The 12,920-nt window shown below is 46.3% G+C and overlaps 5 protein-coding genes across 5 annotated transcripts; 3 read left to right on the top strand and 2 right to left on the bottom strand.

Annotated features, from left to right (window-relative positions):
* Nucleotides 1–332: 332 nt before the first annotated feature.
* On the top strand, nucleotides 333–2,224 carry BHQ10_002055 (uncharacterized protein; the record flags this gene model as incomplete). The annotated part of the gene is made up of 3 exons (XM_040874159.1): nucleotides 333–446; nucleotides 517–2,005; nucleotides 2,073–2,224. 3 exons carry the CDS (start codon nucleotides 333–335, stop codon nucleotides 2,222–2,224), a joined length of 1,755 nt encoding a protein of 584 aa, XP_040730560.1.
* Nucleotides 2,225–4,378: 2,154 nt separating this feature from the next.
* Nucleotides 4,379–4,684, bottom strand: BHQ10_002054 (uncharacterized protein; the record flags this gene model as incomplete). The annotated part of the gene is made up of 1 exon (XM_040874158.1): nucleotides 4,379–4,684. The coding sequence occupies one exon, from the start codon at nucleotides 4,682–4,684 to the stop codon at nucleotides 4,379–4,381; it is 306 nt and encodes a 101-aa protein (XP_040730559.1).
* A 3,362-nt stretch (nucleotides 4,685–8,046) lies between these two features.
* BHQ10_002053 (uncharacterized protein) lies at nucleotides 8,047–9,529 on the top strand (the record flags this gene model as incomplete). Its single annotated transcript, XM_040874157.1, has 4 exons — nucleotides 8,047–8,052; nucleotides 8,111–8,132; nucleotides 8,189–8,572; nucleotides 8,628–9,529. The coding sequence occupies 4 exons, from the start codon at nucleotides 8,047–8,049 to the stop codon at nucleotides 9,527–9,529; spliced, it is 1,314 nt and encodes a 437-aa protein (XP_040730558.1).
* A 281-nt stretch (nucleotides 9,530–9,810) lies between these two features.
* BHQ10_002052 (uncharacterized protein) lies at nucleotides 9,811–11,166 on the bottom strand (the record flags this gene model as incomplete). Its single annotated transcript, XM_040874156.1, has 1 exon — nucleotides 9,811–11,166. One exon carries the CDS (start codon nucleotides 11,164–11,166, stop codon nucleotides 9,811–9,813), a length of 1,356 nt encoding a protein of 451 aa, XP_040730557.1.
* A 416-nt stretch (nucleotides 11,167–11,582) lies between these two features.
* BHQ10_002051 (uncharacterized protein) lies at nucleotides 11,583–12,620 on the top strand (the record flags this gene model as incomplete). Its single annotated transcript, XM_040874155.1, has 1 exon — nucleotides 11,583–12,620. The coding sequence occupies one exon, from the start codon at nucleotides 11,583–11,585 to the stop codon at nucleotides 12,618–12,620; it is 1,038 nt and encodes a 345-aa protein (XP_040730556.1).
* Between the last annotated feature and the right edge of the window lie 300 nt (nucleotides 12,621–12,920).

Raw genomic sequence — 12,920 nt, 5'->3', positions numbered from 1 at the left:
CCCCCCCGTAAGCGAGATCATTATCAATTCAGATCGGACTATTACCAGTAGCTAGCATCCACTTTCATGAGGTATAGTCCCCGCTTCCGAAAACAATAGCACATTGTGGGGAGCGGGGAATTACACAAAGTCAATCTGGGGTGGAAACCGGGGGGGTTTGGGGACCTTTCATCTCTTACCGCATCTCTTTCCGCGCCCTCCGGCATAGTCAACTCTCATAACAATACATTTATAGAGGCTGCTGTGACTCAGGCTGTCCGGTCAAATTGATACTTGTCACCTCAACTTCTCATCGAACGGCTGGAAAGACTGATACCTTACTCTAGAGCAACATGGGTAATTCCAAGTCTACCAAAGTCGAGAATGTCCCAACCTTTCAACATGGCGATCTTGCTTCGCCTCCCACTGAATCCCCCGTTCGCATCCGGACAATAATTGCTATTGTTGTAAGTTGATGCTTGCGCTCTCGACGCACAACATGTGGCAGTCATGACATTGATGCTGACATAGGCTCAGGCCATCAACTTCGCTGTATTTGGTCAAGTAGTATCCTTGGTCGGCTCCGGATTCCTCGCCCAGACCATGGCTGGTTTTCTGGGTGACACCTCCAAAGCTGTATGGTTTAGTACATCGATCACTATCGCTAATATTACATTAAATCCACCCATCAGTCAAGCGGCAGACTTTTGGGGAAGGAAATGGTTCGTGGTTATACCAAACGCGATTGCAATTCCAGGCTGCATCATCATCTCAAGAGCAAACAACATAGGGACCGCCATTGCAGGTTTCTGCATCATGGGACTTGCTTGGGGGTCTCAATCTTTGCTATTCTCTGTGGCTTCAGAGATTCTACCACGGAAGTACAGAGGGATTGGCCAAGCATCAGTCAATATTTCGTCCGGCTTAGGCGGCATCTTTGGCCTGCTGGTTGGAGGCGCTCTCATCCGCCAGATCCCTGGACACTTTCGCATCTTTTGGTATATCACTTGTGGTATCTACGCTGTGGCTACTGTTGGAGTGCTTGTCGGCTATAATCCACCTCCTCGGGCTTTACAGAAGACCATGACCTCTGTCCAAAAGCTCCGAGCGCTAGACTGGGTGGGAATATTGCTAATCACTGCCGGGCTTACGCTCTTCGCTGTTGGTCTCCAATTCTACGGCAATCCATACTCCTTCTCAGATGCTCCAGTTCTGGCTCCCTTCATTAGCGGTCTATGCTTACTTATTGCCTTCTTCCTTTACGAGTGGCTCGGACGGGCTGATGGATTGGTCCACCATGGCCTCTTCGGCGACAGAAACTTCGCTATTGCTTTATTTTCCGTTTTTACTGAAGGCTTATCCTTCCTGACTAGCAATAGCTATTTCGCATTTGAGGTATCAGTCTTGGCTCGTGTCAGTCTCTTCGACGCAGCTCTGCACTTTTCCATCCTCTTTTTTGGAGCTGTGATATTCGCAGCTTTGGCGGGAGTGCTAATCACTTATACAAAATTGGTGAGAGAGCCATTGGTATTCGGCTTCGTCGCGCTCCTGGCATACAATGCTTGCATGAATAGCATTACGCCTAGCTCAGGCACAGGTCCATTTTGGGGCTTTGCTGTGCTCGGAAGCATCGGCCAGGGGTTTGCTTTAACAACCGTAACCATTGTCGCTCAAATGAGCGCTCCTCCAGAACTGATTTCAGTGGCCACGGGCCTGATAATTGCCACTCGCAGTGTTGGTGCCACCGTTGCTCTGGCAGTCAACAACGTTATCTACAATAACAGCATGGACAAAGAGGTACCCTCAAAGGTCGCTGGCGCGGTTCTACCCCTAGGCTTCCCTCCGAAAAACCTGAAGGATCTTATCCAAGCACTGCTCAGCAATAATGCGGACTTGGTAGCGAAAGTGCCTGGGATTACTTCTGAAATTAGCCTTGCCGCGCAAGGGGGCTTGTATGAAGCATACTCGATCTCATTTCGCCATGTTTGGATTGCTGCCACCTGCTTCTGTGCTGCAGGTCTACTCTGTAAGTCACGTTGTTTCAATCCTTGATACTGTGAGAAGCAAAGTCAGCTCATAAACCCTACACACAGCTTCACTCTTCTTGCGCAACTCAAAGTCCGATTTCAATGCCCATATCGACGCGCCAGTAGACGTGGATCGCAAATTTGGGGATGCTACTTCGTCCAAATCGATTGAACACGCCGAGCATGCGGAGATCGCGCCAGTTGAGAGAGCAGCTTGAGACACGGACTTCATGAAGATGCAATTTATGAGAGATCGTGGCGGGATATCAACTGAAGTAACGCAAACTGTTTGCGATGTCTGTCAACGCCTTTCCGTATATTAGCAAATAGACTATAAACCTAAGCTTGTTTATACTGAAATGACTTTGTTTGTCGCTATTGGTTTTTTTTATAAGGTAATTTTCGTGAGAAAATGCAACGGGAAGTCACAGGCGAGACGAGAGTATCGGTTCACCCTTCTATCGATAAATTTATCGTAGGCCTGCAACCTTTTCCCTCACTCATAACTCATGGACCTGAAGATCAATATCTTTACAAGTTTCTTAATACATTTACTGTTTAATTACTGCATGTTAGGACCGGATTTCTGGAGATGTATTTTGATGTCTCCCATCTTAGACGAGATTCCCCACTGGATTGCCAGAAAGTGCAGCGTAGACTGCAGCTTCTTTATATCGAAAGGCAAGTTTCGAGCTGGGCCTCGCCCATATTTGGAAGCCACTGAGCCGGCCCCGAGGAAATCTCTGGTCTTTTGGCAAGCGGATTCCTGCTCGCCATAGCTATTTTGAGTGCGGGTTACTTGTTCAAATAATGTCGACTGCCAGTGAATATAGGAGGGAACGGATATAGAGGATGTTCCGATCAATATGAATGCAGCGTAAACTGTGGACATAGCGATCACAGGCGATGCCATCCAGAAAGCCTGTGTGCAATTGAGCGGCAATTGGCTCGTGATGTCTTGCATAGCAATGGCATGCAGCAGCGCGCTCTTGGTTTCTGGAGACTCCTTGACCTAGGCAAAATGATTGGTAAGGTCCAGCCGGCCCCTTCTTGACCTGAAGATTCGCTGATTGATTCCAAAGTGACGACAGAGCTGGTCTATGACCTCGATGGAGTCGCAGAGGGATTCGATGCAAATGAAGTGCTATTGAACCCAAAGCTCTAAACTTTCAGTGTAACTCAAGGTCCATACGTTATTTATCAATCAGTCAAGTCGGAACAGCGCTTTCCTCATCTGAGGCAGTGATGGGGTACTGATTATTGGTCCAAAGCTCTGGGAAGGTTGTTGCTCCCGAACAAGGACATGCAGGCACTCGAGAATAACACGCGCATCGAGTGGCGCTCGCACGAGTCCCAAGCAACTGTCTAGATCACTCTTGTTGTGGTCTACGGAGAAAAGCGAGTTGTAAATATTCCGGAAGGACGAACTCTCCTTGGGTTCTTGAGCCAATGCTGCGTACCACTCCTCCGCAGTCTGCGCCTCAAACACCCGTGAGGATGCAGATAGCCCAAGTGTATTGCTGGTGTGAGCAGTGCATTGCGACTGGCCGGAGAGATATGCCAGTTGCCCGTCAATTATGTAGTGGCCCAATAGGGCTCGCTGGTGTACTTCCCTAGAAGCCTAGATCTTCCACGCACGTAATTGATCTTCCCATCCTGGCGAGTCCAGAAAATCTGTAGGTGTTGATATGTGTACATATTGCACTGGTTCGCCCAGTTAAAGCCAAGGCTATGGAAAGTCTGGCTTGCAAGGCGAAGATTCTCATTCTGGTCAGGTCAGTTGACGGGCGCGGAGCTGTGGGGCGCAAACTCGTACCTTTGACATCATTGCGTAGCACTGTCCAAGCAGGGCTGTAAGCAACAACCGGACTCTCCTGGGAGTGTTATAAGGGCCTTTACAGCGTATAAGTTCGGCCACTTTCGTTGTGAGATTGGTACAGCTGAATTCAGGATTCGGGATGAGTGTACATACTGATGTTGCCACATCTGTATGTGCCAGCCTCCACAAAGCTTCGCCCTATAGATATCTTAGCAATCGCTTTTATGTTGTATAACCTATAAAGCCGCCGGGCAGGGTGTTACTTTAACATTGGCATCTGGCGTGCCAAGATACAGCGATCCAAGAGCAATAGCATTTAGTATCGGACTTGGCGAGCAGTCTCTAAATAAAAAGGTCGGCCTGTGAAGTATTAGGAAGTGTGTGTTGAAGTGATCGAAATAGGCCTGAAGGCAGTTGTCCATGAATACGGAAGTCAGCTCCAGCATAGAATCCACAGCAGATGTAACGGTCTTTGACTGTGGTTGAGTGTAAGTCAGTGTTCACATTGTTGAGTTTGCATTGGCAAGACTTACTAGACTTGACACCATATCACTCAGACTCTGGACCGCTTCTTGAAAACCATTTCTGGTGAAAGTTGCTCGGGATCCTCGTTCCGGCGAGATATGATCGTTTCAGTGGTGGGAGCTGCTCCTGCATGCTGCAACTGTAGAGGTGGCGGCATGGGCGGAGGCGGTGTCATAGGAAGAGTTCCTGGAGGCAATGGGAAGGTATTCCAATCGGATGATACAATACTCTGTAGTATAGCCTCCGAGTCTGGCCACTCTAGGGTCACACCAAAGTTGGTAGAGCCTGTGGCTTCTGAGAAGCCATGATCATCTGTCAGGGAGGCTGTGTCCATCGCCGAGGGGTATCAACTACCGTCGAGGTCAAGCGACGCATACTCAACAACTTTATACTGGGCAGATTCTGAAGCTGACTGCCACGAGTTTTTGGAAGGTTGAGGGAGTGGATGATCGCGAACATGCGTGCTTTGATGTCTGCTAAGTGAATCACACCTGCTGAAGTGCCGACCACAGGTCTGGCAGGCAAAGGGCTTGACTCCTGTGTCTGACCCAGCGTATAGGTTAGCAAAGTGGTGTTCGCATGGTTCTTCAGAAGTGGTTTCTGCTCACGGGTACGTTCATGCCTCTAGCAACCTGAAGGTAGCGCACATCCTAGCGAACCAATCATCAAATGCGTGAGAGAATTCCAATACCTGCAGATGCTCAGCCTTGGAATAAGTCTTGTGGCATACGAGACATTAGAGAGAGGTACGAGACTGTCGATTTCGCGTCCGGGGTGCCGGCATCATGGATTTTAATGACTGGCTGTAGAGGGTGGTTGTGGTGGCAGCGATGCAGCTGCGCGGAGAAGCTTCCCAGATTATGCGCCAACCTGTTTGGTATCTTGGTAATCCATTGGGGTAGGCGTAGGCGAGCACAATCTCGAGTAAAGCAATATGTGGAGAAGATGGTGGGATTTGGCAGTATCAAAAGACCTTCGACTTGACTCTCTCATCTTCTTGCGACGTTGGTAGGATCTTTACTTACATACGTGGTTTCAAATTGCGATCAAACGTACGTACTCATAGTAATAGTCCACCATCGCGGTCTTTAGGATCGTCGATCCCCACGGCACGAAGGCGGACCACTGTCTCCACGACCACTTCCCCACGGCAGCATTCCCACGACCTCGTGGAGAAAATCACAGGTCTAGGTGGTCGGTCAAAGCGGAGGGTGGTTATTGATTGATTGATTCATACAAAAATGATTAAGCTACTAATAAATATTTATAGGTAGCACTACTATCTTAATAATAGATTAATATGTTATATAGTAAAAATATATTTCAAGGCTGTAGTGCAGTCCTGATTTTATATGGGAAGTGGGGGCAAGTGTGCATCGCTGCGTTGGAATCTACGGGCTAGGTTTAAGCATAGGCCTCTTCAGTTTCATCAATCTCCGAGTCTAGCTTTTGACTGTTGACTTTATATTGCTTTTCGAGGGCACAATCCAGCCGATATTGAAGTATTGTTATCGACATGTCCGGTCACTCAAGTACTTGAGTGACAACCACGTGCTATATGAGTTTCGTATGGGAATAAACTTAGCGTTGCAGCTGTAGTTGGTGAAGTCGTATAGCGGGGTGGTGCAATATGACCACATGACACAGTGTCGGACGGCGGGTATGTGCAGACTGATCAGGTGAATGTACATTTTCGACTCGTTGCTAGGTGTTACCATCGAGATAAGATGCATATTTCAGTGGTCCTGCAAAACCGGATCAAGTTACGGAGCATATTAAACGTATGGATGGATAACTATCACTTCAGTAATTTGCGACCTGAATGATATTCTCCATAACGACTGGGTTATCTTCATCATGAACCGGGGAGGGGGGAAGGGGGATTGAAACATTATTGCAGCGAATGTAAGAAGGACATGATGAATGATCGTACCGTCGTACCGACAGAAATCAGTCCAAGGGGCAGATCCAAGTCCACTATAAAACCATAATCACGCGAACCGGGGATCAATATACCACGGGTCCCAGTGTCAAATGTCATATGCTTTGAAACAGAAGCAGCGGGTTTGACGAATGACGCGTTGTATTTGATTGTTCAAGAAAAATGTGACTCGCGGCTGGATGATACCTGGTATGAGTACGCTTGCACTTACTGCTCCTGCATACATGAGAGTGGTGTTCCTGATGCTCTACCATGAACAATCAATACAATCGGTTTCCAGACGTCGGAGTCCGACAGATGAAAATTCCAAAATCCACACCCATGTAAAAGTGGGTCCCCGATACTAAATCACTATGTACATTAGAGAATGTGCATTTAGGGCGGAGACTGCAACAGTGGCATAGTGTACGGAACGGACTGTTATCTCGGAATGACGCCATGATTTCAATCCCGCTTTCAAGGAAAATGAGAAACACAATTTCTTTCCTGTAGTCCATTGTGATTAATGTTTGGAGGAGAATTATGCGAAATATAATTATTGATTTTGATGGAGTCTATCAATATACCGAATACGTCGGAGAATTTTGGCACATGTTATGGATCCGGGGTCAGAATCTCTGTATGAACCTAGCTATTAAAACGTGACCGTCAAACGTATACGAATCTTTGACCACGTCGTGGTCATCATTCAGCTTGTATTTATGTATGAGTTTTACTAGCTAGGAGAAGTTATCGGGTTTAGAACTCGCATTTTCACTCGCTACTGGGCCAATAACTAACTACATGTATATTACATCGCGAGCTTCAAGAACTATGGAAACCCGGCTTATGAGGTACAATATCGGGAAGGAATAGGTAGCTTTCACGTAGAATCTTCATAGGAATTATTTGATCAAAGTACTTAATAGCCACTCTGTTTACCATGTAGCTCTTCATCTTCAAGTCTTCATGCCGAGATGATTGCCACTGTGTTTACTTCCACCCAATTGGTGGTTTCGAGCTTGCTATTTCTGGCTGTGGGAACTAGCTCCTATCCTAGTCAATGGTCTTATCCCAATACTCCTCAAACCCGAGATCAGTGGACAGATGGTTTCAGTCTCTATACGGATTACGAGGAACAGGCGCCTAAGGGTAGACTCCGCGAGGTAGGTCGTTACTTGCTTGAGTAAAAAGATTCAAAAATAAAAAAAAAATAAAAAGAATTTAAAAGCTAACAAAAACCATAGTACGAACTGACAGTCACTCAAGAGACAATAGCACCGGATGGATATCTGGTCGAGGGAACAGTTTTCAACGGTATAGCCCCTACTCAAGTCATTCGAAAACCGCCCGAAACTTCAAACTTATTGATTCGTACTTCTGAATCTTACAGGGCAATATCCCGGACCCTTAATTGAAGCAGATTGGGGAGACACTCTTAGTACGGTTCCGATTCATAGTATGAGCAACTCATACTCCAGCACTCTAACAGCGCCTGTTTAGGAATTACCATTCACAATAATTTGACGAACGAAAACGGTACTTCGGTTCACTGGCACGGTATACGCCAATTCGAGACCAATTGGCAGGATGGTGTACCGGGGGTCACACAATGTCCTATTAAAGTAGAGATTCCCCTCCCAATATTCTGCATTGGATTTATGAAATAGAGCCTTCAAGCTAAAAGAATACATTTAGCCGGGATCGTCACAAGTATATGAATTTCGGGCTTTGCAGTATGGTACGTCGTGGTACCATTCGCATTTCAGTTTACAATGCAAGTAATACTTTGTCAAGGCATTTCATTTCACCTCTTTCGAAGTCGCTAATTTATTCTAGACAGCAACGGACTTGTGGGCACGTAGATAAAGTTCCAGAAATTCCTAGTGCGAGGTTTAATTGACAGATCTATTACAGGGCCTTTGGTTATTCATGGACCATCCAGCGCAAATTGGGACGTGGAATTGAAAACCTGGCTGATTACCGACTGGTATCATGCTGATGCGTTCAAGCTGTATTACTATGAAATCGAGACGCCGCGAGCAGCACCTCCTGATTCGATGCTTCTGAATGGGAAAGGTATCTACAATTGTACCCCAGCCAACGACACGCGCTGCACCGGACATGACCGGCTCTATGAAGTCAACTTTAACCAGGGCACGAGGTATAAAATAGCTATTGCTCACACGGGGACGCTTAGAACACAGACTTTTTGGATTGACGGTCATAACTTTACGGTAATTGAAAATGACTTTGTCCCAATCGAGCCATACGTCACGAATGTTATCACACTTGGAATTGGTATGTTGTTCTGTTCAACCGCGAAGTATTTTTATTGACTAGGCAAATTTGCTAGGTCAACGGTATGAAATTATTGTCGAAGCAAACGCAGATTTCAAGAACGGAACGAATTTCTGGATTCACTCACAATACTGCAATGGGCCAACGTTGATGGACTCAAGGGTTGGGATAATCCGGTACGACATAGGCAATATTAGCGACCCGTATACACCACCACCTCAATATCAAGATTATGGCTGTGCAGACCCGGATCCCAACAGCCTCGTCCCAATTGTGAAGAGAAAAGTTGGGAACAGAGTGAACGGCATGGACCCTGACGATTACCTCAAAATTGGGTTAGAGGCATGGCCTAATGCGTCAGATCCTAATTCACGAATCCACAAGTGGGTGCTTAAAGATGTTCCCATGTTAGTTGACTGGGAAGATCCAAGTCTCAAAAGGCTCGCCTTGGATAAAAACTCCACTTTCTCACTTGAAACCCAGCCCATAACTCTAGACTTCGACACAGGTGAATGGGTATACTTCGTAATCACGAACAATTACACCGTCGACGGGGTAGAACCTGCTCGAACTCTGCCGCAGTCTGTCCATCCAATCCATTTGCATGGACATGACTTTGTCATTCTAGCCCAGGGTGAGGGTATTTTCACGAGCGATATCGTGCCAAATCTTGATAATCCTGCCAGAAGGGATGTCGCAAATTGTCCTTTGAATGGGTATCTGTGGATTGCTTTTCAGGTCAATAACCCGGGTGCCTGGCTCATGCATTGCCATATTGCGTGGCATGCCAGTGACGGCCTTTCTATACAGTACATTGAGCAGCCAAGTAAGATAAAAGATCTTTTGGAGAATGCAGACGTTCTTGGTGAATTTTCTAAGACGTGCGACGAGTGGACTGATTGGTACACCAATGTGAACGAGAAGACTGGTACCTTGCAGGAGGATTCGGGTATCTAAAATTTGAATCCGACAATATATAGAATGAGCAATGTTCATGCTTTATATGTTAATAAATGAATGATATGACAACGCATTTATAGTTCAAGTTCAAAAGGAAGATATCTATAGCTAAATATAGTACTGAATAGACTGACTTTGATATACCAAAACTATCAATCTGACCGCTGACAACAAGTCTCAATATTCCCTAAGTGAAAGTGTTGTGAAGAGCTTCTCATAATCAAGTATTCGAGTAGTATGAGATTGGTGTAACTTTAGAATTAAGTAGAGTAGCCTTTTCATTCCTCAAGTGCTGGGATCTTAGCCCAGAGAGGATCGTAACCAACACCCCAGATCCACTTATCATCTACTTCTTGATTATAAGTAGTGTCATAAGCCATCTGAGCAAGTTTAAACCATGACTCTCCCTTGACAGGCAAGTGATCTGATCCCTCACCTTCCTCGAATGGTTTAGACACTTCCTCTCCATTCTTGATGGCCCGCACGAACTTTGCCACATGACCGTCGTCATGAGTTTTGTTCACTGCGTCATAAAGTCCCTTCCAGTCCAGACCTGCACTGAAAGTGGGCTTATAATTCACGATAGCCTCAAGATGAAGTTCCGCTGCGGCACTAGCGGCATACCAGACAAGATCAAGGCGCGCCTTACGTTCAACTAAACGGACCTTATCTTCCAGACTAATCCATGATTGGTTGTTAAATGCAGTAAAAAAAATCGAGCAATTGACATTGTGCATGTGGAAGAAATCGATCTTCCGTTTCTTTCCCGGTCTTTGAGCTGCTCCAGCGGAGTACGCACTGAGATTGATCATCTCCGCAGTTGCTCGTTCGAGTTCTGTGGGTTTGATGCGGTATTGTGATGCGAGGGCTGCTATTTCTTTACCCGCCCGTCCAAGGACGCCGTCCCGAACTCGTACTGGACCATCTTGAAGACGGGCTGCAGTCCGAATCTTGTCGTTTACACGGACTTCATCATACAAAGTATTTAAAGGTTTGCGGTCTAGTCCAGAAGCCACGGCAGCAGCAGCCAACTCCTCGGTTTCATTGAAAAAGGCCTCAAGCCCGGCAGAGTCGTGCACTGCAGCCTGTGCCAGACCCTCGGCAATGATGGTGGGCAACTCAAATTCGACGCCGAAACCAAGATGTATAATAGGATGATAGGCACCCTCATAAAGCTGGGCAAATATAGTCTCGGCATTTGGAGCACGACCAAAAACGTATTCTTGAAGAACTTGTTCCCTGCCCTTGACAGCAATTTCCTGCTCAAAAAAGACAAGAAAATTGGTGTACTGATCGATATCTCCAATATGTTTGCGGAAAAATACAGGATCAGCAAGCCCCTTAACAATATCAAGGTTCACAGGAGGAATTGGACGTTGAATTTCGGCGCCATCGTCATATGCTCGCTGCAAATCAGAAGGGCTACCACCAAGGGCTAGAATACTGAGCACAGAATGTGCAATGTGATTATGCCCGCCTACATCTCTCCAAAAGATGTGGTATATATCGTGATTCTTCTGCAATAACGAATTAGCTGTCTCAATAGAGCCAGCTGGGTTTTTTGAAATGCGACCAAGGCCCAGATTTTCTCCTGATAGACGAATTTGTTGAGTGGTGGTGGTGGTTGTTGCCATGGCTATAGTTGTTTGTTTTTTAAATTTGAGTACTGCGGTTAAATTATTTGTGCCTTCCCTTGGAATTGGAAAGGTCAATTGCAGTTGGAGGTGTATATGACACTGCTGAAGTTCAGTCATTATTACTATGACGGACTTGTCGGCAAATGTTCTCGGACCATTGTTCTTGAGTGAAGTGCTGTTAGATCATATGCAAGGTACTCTCGGGCATATACAATTGAAAGCAATCCCGACGTAATATGATGGTCGAAAAATATCAATAGCCCGAACCGAGCAATCCATCGATTGGTAGTAGAACCGTAAGGTGCCGGAGTACGAGCAAGGGTTCATTAATATCTATATCACTTTACCTGCTCTTTGTAACCAGAAATAGCCATAGCCTTTGCAGCTTATTTTCGAGATAGTCACTAAGCAAAATGTCAGGAGAAAGTGCCCAAGAGGCCGAGACTCCCTTTCTGACCGGTGCTCTTACCACTGAGACTGGATTTTGGGCAGAGTATATTGCTTCTCGTCCATCACCGTCTGAAGAATTTTTTCGCTTGATTCACGAGTATCACACTTCACACGGCGACCCAACAACTGCCATTGCACACGATGTCGGTACAGGGCCCGGAAATATTGCAGAAAGACTTTTAAAGTATTATGATCATGTTGTCGGTTCAGACGTTAACGAGCGAGCACTTGCTGCTGCACCGCTGCTGATACCTGTCGAGAAGATCCAGCGACTGACGTTCGTCAAGTCTCCAGCTGAAGGCCTCGCTACCGATGGAGTCGTTCCAGACAGTGTCGGACGTGGAAAGACTGATCTTATTATTGTGAGCGAGTGTATCCCACTCCTAGACGCTCCGAAGGCCCTAGAGGCATTCCATAACCTCCTTCGTCCCGGCGGAACTGTTGCAATCTACTTTTACGGACGGCCCATCTTTACCGATGCTGACGACTCTGGAAAGCTGAATGCCATGTATGATCGCATTGCTACACGCATTTGCCAATTCTTACTGCCCTTCAAAGAATCACCAGGCTTCCCTATACACCAGCGTGCAGCGGAGGCCCTGATCAGCTATCTTGATAATATTGCATTCCCAGCCGCGGAATGGTCAGATGTCGTGAGATACAAATGGAACTACGACGTACCTCTGTTGTTCAATAGCAAGGAGGGCTACGACTTCGACTTTGCACCTGTAGACCGACGACAAGAGGGAGAAATCACAAAGGAGATCACTGACCGGACCTGGTGGCAGGATGAATGGGATGTTGATCGGGTCAAAGAATATTTGAGTTCAGTATACCCTAGCTACCAAAAAAAGGCTAGCGACAAATACCGCGAAATTGAGGAGGATCTTGAACAGCTTCGACAGGCTCTTGGAGGAGGAAAATCCAGACGCAAAGTTACTTTCCCCGTGGCTTTGGTCCTCGCTACAAAAAGAAAAAACAAACTAGATGGTGATGACTAGCGTTGTTCGTCAGTCTTTATTCTCCGCCGTTCTTCGAGAAGCTCTGGGATTTTAACTTAGAATTTGTATTTGTCGAAAGAAACCAGGAACTTAATCATTAGCCGAATGGATATTCTTTGTAATTGGCATGGCCCAGAGTATATTTTTGTTTTTTGTCTCTGCCCAAACAACTAACTGTGCGATTGACCCTCTCTTACAGCATCTTTGAGGATAGCTACTTCTATTGATATCAAACACCCTGAAACCCATCAACAACTTCGCCGTCGCGAATAAACTCCTCAATCCAACCGATAGTCATTC

Source organism: Talaromyces amestolkiae (genome assembly GCF_001896365.1).
Source record: "Talaromyces amestolkiae strain CIB chromosome Unknown scaffold2.1, whole genome shotgun sequence".
In the NCBI taxonomy this organism is placed as follows: Eukaryota; Fungi; Ascomycota; class Eurotiomycetes; order Eurotiales; family Trichocomaceae; genus Talaromyces; species Talaromyces amestolkiae.
This window is presented reverse-complemented; position numbering and strand designations above follow the sequence as displayed.